Raw genomic sequence first — 5930 nt, forward strand, 5'->3', positions numbered from 1 at the left:
TTGCTTCAGAGGCAGTTAGGTTTTTTAAGTCATTATTATCTTCAGAAAATGGAAATCTCAGCAATGATATTATATCTAATATTCCTCCTTTAGTATCTTTGGAAGATAATAAGATGTTGATGTCTCCCTTTTCCTTAGAAGAAGTTAAGAGTGTTGTCTTTGCCATGAATCCGGCTAAAGCTCTGGAACCAGATGGTTTTACTCCTTTATTTTTTTAGAAATGTTGGAATTTTATGGGAAATGATGTTTTATTAGCTCTCGAGGAAGCTAGGAGAAATAGGTCTATTCTAAAAGAACTTAATACTACAATGATTGCAATTATTCCTAAAAAAGAGGATGCTAAAACTTTTGCTGACTTCCACCCCATTGCTTTATGTAACACTTTATATAAGATATTTACGAAAGCAATTTCCCTTAGCTTGGCAAAAATTCTACCTAGGATCATTTCATTGGAGCAAGGTGGTATTGTTCTCGGAAGGGAGACAACAAAGGGTGCAATTATAGCACATGAGGTGTTGCATTCTATTTCCACCCAAAGAACCCCAGCCATGATACTTAAACTAGACATGATGAAGGCTTATGATAGAGTAGAGTGGGGGGCTTTATGTACTGTTCTTGAGAAGTTAGGTTTTTTGAAGGCCTGGGTCAAATGGATTTGTGCATGTATTTCTTCTACAAGATTCTTGGTTTTAATTAATGGTTGTCCTTGTGGTTTTTTCACTTCCTCTAGGGGTTTGAGATAGGGAGATCCCCTTTCTCCCTTTTTGTTTATTCTCCTAGCTGAAACCTTTAGTTGGGCTATTAGGGCTGCTAAAGTGGGGGGGGGGGTTTGGAAAGGTATAAGGATTCATAATATTTCCCAAAGTATTTCTTATTGTCTCTTTGTAGATGATACTTTGTTGTTTGGACATGCTTCGTTAGTAGAGGCAAAAGTGATTAAAGGAATAATACAAAATTATGCATTGCTTTCTGGTCAAAAAGTGAATGGTGATAAATCAAAGAATTTTTTCCTTAATACATCACAACTGGTTCAGCATAGGTTGCAATCCTTTTGGGGATTTGAGACTGGAAATCTTCCATGTACTTACCTTGGGATTCCTTTCTTTGTTAAACAGGATAAGATTGGTTTTTGGGATAAGATTATTTCGGTCATTTCTAAAAGAATTCTCTCATGGAATTGTAGATGGTTAACTTTGGTGGGTAAAATTGTTCTCATCAAGTCTATTTTGAATGTTGTTCCCATATATCTCATGTTTGTTTTGAAGTCTCCAAAAGAAGCTATTGTTAGTTTACAGGATACTCTTAGAGATTTTCTTTGGAACAATAATAAAGATGGTAAGAAGAAACTCCCTTTAGTTGCATGGGATAAGGTATGTTTCCCTAAGGAACTTGGGGGAACAGGAATTCAGAGTCTGGAAAATCAAAATTTAGCCTTAGGTGCTAAGTTGGTTTGGAAATTATATGACAAGCCTAGCTCCTTATGGGCACAGATTATGTTTTCCAAATATTTAAATAATGGACCTAGAGAGTACATTTTTAAAGTCTCAAATTTGCCTTCGGGTTCTGCTATTTGGAATTTCCTTTGTAAATGTAGATCAGTTATTTTGCTTCATCTCTCATGGATTGTTCATAATGGTAGAAAGATCAGATTTTGGGATGAAGTATGGAATGGACACACACATTTGGTGAACATTAGGGATTGGTCTCCTCTGATCACTGTTCTTTCCTCCCTTTGGGGTGTTTTTGTAGCAGATTATTTTGAAATTGTGACTAGTGGACCCCTTAAGATAGCTAGATGGAAGTCGATTGATTTCTTAGATGTTGATCAAAGCATGAAATTAGATTTTGAGAAGATTTTAGGGGATAGAATTGTATTTCTTTCTGATTCCGAGGATGAACTTATTTGGACAAAGAATATTTTTGGTAAGTACACTGTTAAAGATGGTTACAACTCTCTTATGGTTGCTAAAGATTTATCATCTTGGCCTTATAAGTTGTTTTGGCATTCGACTTGTCTTTCCTAAAGCTGGAGCCTTTTCTTGGTTGGCAGTTTAGGATAGAGTCCTTACAGGTATGAGACTAGATAGGCTTGGTATTACTGATGTTTTCCCTTGTGTCCTTTGTAACAAAAATTCAGAATCTCCTTCACACCTGTTCCTACATTGTGATTATGCTTATGAATGTTGGTAATGGTTGTTTGAGAAGTTAAATATATCCTTTGTTATTGGTAAGGATCTCATTTCCCATTTAAGATCTTGGCCCTTTATGTTTGCCTCATCTTTTTATGCATGCCTTTGGATCATATCTCCATCTATTGTGATTTGGAATGTTTGGCTAGAGAGAAACAGTAGGATATTTTAAAAAACAAGGTCTCCTATGTCTGAGGTTCTATTAAAAAATGAGTCTTCAATCTCTGAGGTTGCTTTGTCATTTATTTATAAGAATTTAGAAAATCTTACTTCTTTTTCGCACTGGGATAGTAGAGTTACTAAAGTTTAGAAGCTGCTGTCAGTTTTACCCTCTCATGGTTCAATTTTGAAAAAGAATGATGCAATAGGTAAGAGATGCTCTGCTAGATAGAAACCTCCTTTGCAAGGGCACTTTAAACTGAATTTTGATGGGGCCTCTCGTGGTAACCCTAGGCCGGCTGGGGTATGCATGGTAATTTATGATCACAATGCAAATTTTATTTGAGCTAAGTGTCATGCTATTGGTTTTAAAACTAACAATTATGTGGAATTTCATGCTTTGTCTTTTGGATTGGATATGGCAATCTCTTTGAGAATTAAGGACTTAATAATTGAAGGAGATTCTATGGTGATTATTCAATGTGTTATGAAAAATAAATCGAATTGTTGGAGTTTGCAGTATATACTTGATCCCATTTTACAAAAATTAGAATTGTTTGAATCTTTCTTGGTATCCCATTGTTACAGAGAAGTTAATACGATTGTAGATTATTTGGCAAATTTAGCCATTGATAGCAATGCTAATCAACAAGAAGTGGGTTTTGAGGAAATTCCTTCTAGGGTATGGGAAGGTTTGCAGCAATAGTTATTTGATTTTCTTGAGTAATGTTGATGTAAAATTTTATGATGATAATTATTCCCGCTTTCCCCTTTCATTTCAAGTATTCATGTTCATTGTCTAGAGGAGAGTTCGAGCTCATGGTATTTGATACAATAGTGTTTTTCCAAAGGTTTTTTTATACTTTCTTTTTTGGCAGGAAGGTTTTTGGCTCATGGGATTTGGCACAGGGCTTTGGAAAATTTTGTCTTCTTCCATTGGTAGTAGCTCTAGAGTCTACATTTGAAAATTATTCGATGGGTTTTTTTGGCAAATTGTCATATGGGCTCTATGCAAAACTGATATTATATGTGTTGTGACTGCATTTTGTATGTGGTTTTGGGCGGGGTGCATAAACTGTCAGATACTACAGGTTTATTTTATGAGCTGTGACCAGAGGTTTTCTTCCCAAATTTCTTTCCTCCGGTATGCTCTTTGAATCCTTTGTAAAAAATAAAAAATAATAATAAAAAAGTTAAGTGGAATAATCCACTTTTATTAAAAAAAAAAAAACATTGAAAGAAACATTAAGAAAAATAATTTTTTAAAATTTAAAGAAAAAATTCCTAACTATATTATCACAATTAACTAGATAAACCAGATTTAGAAGATATCCAACCTTCCAGAATAAATAGCTAAATACTCTATTTTTGTAACCCCTGTGATGAAGGGTACACCATACTAACTACAGAATTTTCAATCTTTTCATTAGTAATTTTTTTCTCATTAGATAATTTATTAAAATTCTACATTGTCATAAGATGTAAGGGAAAATAAATTCCACTGTAAAACATCAAGGAAAAAAAAAGATTATAATGTTTTTCCTTTAATTCATGCAAACTAGAAGATAAATGTTCAAAATAAATTAGAATTCGGCCATATATCTTAAAAATATATTTTTAAAATCAAACAAATAACAATAATAAAAATATTTCTTGAATGACAAAAATTCTCTTTAAAAATAGTACAGAATCACAAACATCCCATTTGTATGTTACCAAAAATGGTACATAGATAGCACAATGATATATCTCACAAACAAAACGAAAGAAGAAACAAAAGATGAAGCTTAAACATCACGTATGTTATCTGCTATAAATCCCTCCCGACAAGCCAATAGCCAGTATGTTCAACTGTTATTGAAGGTACTCAAATATGTCCCTGCTGCCCAAGAGTGCTAACAACAGCTAGAGCATCACTAATCAACATGGTCAGATTATCTGTATTATCCTTTACACTGGAAACCAAGGTTGCAGGAACATTGCTTTCTTTCAACCCAGTCAGGCAAGTATCTTGATTACTCTCTACACCACTCAACCATGTGAGCACATCTGCTACATCTTCCATGAAATTGGCAGTAGACGATTTCTTTAATTGTGAGTGTGAATCATGAATTTGATCCCTTATATCCTTCAACAGATCTGAGCAGTCTTCAAGAGCCGAAACATTGGGATTTCTTTTTTTGAGCTTTTCTATAAACCTGGAAACAGGTTTCGCTACTTCACTAGACAAACGGACTGCAATAACAGAAAGCTGGGTTAAATCTGCCTCCAAAGCCCCAGAAGCTTTGGACAATGATGAAACGCAAAAGTGTGTATATAAGGCATTACTGCAGGCATTACTAATTGTATCGGAAGTCTGAGCCCAGCCTCCATGAATTGCTAAAAACACGATTGCACACAAGAGATCACTTCTGTAGGACGCCATGCTTGGAATCAGCTGCTGCTTATTCAACTACTCTATCGAAATCACCAAGTGAATCAACTGCTTCAACCGAGTTCTTCTATTGATGTTTCCCTCGCTTCTGGGACAATAACTCAATCCGAATCGATTAGATACAAAACTTTCAAGGTTATTATGTTGGAATGTGAAGTCAATTAGGACTCTATTTCTGTATGTGTCAGACAAGTTTTCTTCAATTAAGACTCTATAAATTATTAAGTGATTCATAGTAGAATCAAGTTGAACTCTATATGTGTCAGTCTTGTAGATGATTCAGAGTCACATATAGACTTAGTCAATAATATGACTATAATGATGATATTAGAAAAATTAGTGACAAATTTGAAAACTTAATAGCTAAATTAGATTCAAACAATAAATTAATTATTAGAAGTACCTACTATATATATATATATATATATAATGAAATGACAGATACAAAAGAGAAAGGTAATATAATGAAATCATAGACACAAAAATTGAAATACTGATTCATGTCAAACTATATTTAATTATTAATGTCGTAGCTTTATTTACTAATATCATCACTCTACATTGCCTTTTATGTTAAAAGATTTAATGATCATAAAACCATACTCTTGCCCATTTACCGATAAATACAATTACGAATTTAAATATTATAAGGTTGGTCAAATTAAAAAGTGTTCTCCCTTGCTATTCATGTAGTGACAAGAATATAAAAACAAAGAGCAATTAAGATTCTTGCAATTTATGCAAAAATCTACGCTTGTAAGACAGAATGCTTTTCTCAATTCCCTCAAAATTATACGCAATTATAGTAATCGTGCTTAAATTCTTCCAAATATAATGTATGTTGTGCATTTAAATCAAGAAACTAAATTATAGTTTCCAGTCCACTCTGGATCCCAACTGTCAGCTTTTTATTACAAAAAGTAAAAATAGAAATCAATCTTCATTAATCAGAACTATATAAACTATATTGTTAAATTGGTTTCCAGATTTAGATTTGCTCAAGCAAACTATCCATGACAATTCTAATGCTCTTATTCTGAATCACAACATAAATCTACATTTCAATTAACAACCATACAAATCAAAATAATAATTAAAAACATCCTAGTTCGACTCCAAACTCTATATGATCAATTAAAAGATCATAT

At 33.3% G+C, this 5930-nt stretch overlaps 1 protein-coding gene across 1 annotated transcript; it reads right to left on the reverse strand.

Moving 5' to 3' along the window:
- Positions 1–4215: 4215 nt before the first annotated feature.
- LOC131043364 (pectinesterase inhibitor 6-like) lies at positions 4216–4773 on the reverse strand. Its single transcript, XM_057976556.1, has one exon. It carries the CDS (start codon positions 4771–4773, stop codon positions 4216–4218), a length of 558 nt encoding a protein of 185 aa, XP_057832539.1.
- Between the last annotated feature and the right edge of the window lie 1157 nt (positions 4774–5930).

This window comes from Cryptomeria japonica, chromosome 3 (genome assembly GCF_030272615.1).
Source record: "Cryptomeria japonica chromosome 3, Sugi_1.0, whole genome shotgun sequence".
NCBI lineage: Eukaryota > Viridiplantae > Streptophyta > Pinopsida > Cupressales > Cupressaceae > Cryptomeria > Cryptomeria japonica.

Excerpts from the sequence above, each read along its gene's own strand:
- LOC131043364 (XM_057976556.1), bottom strand. The coding sequence starts at position 4,773 with ATGGCGTCCTACAGAAGTGATCTCTTGTGTGCAATCGTGTTTTTAGCA.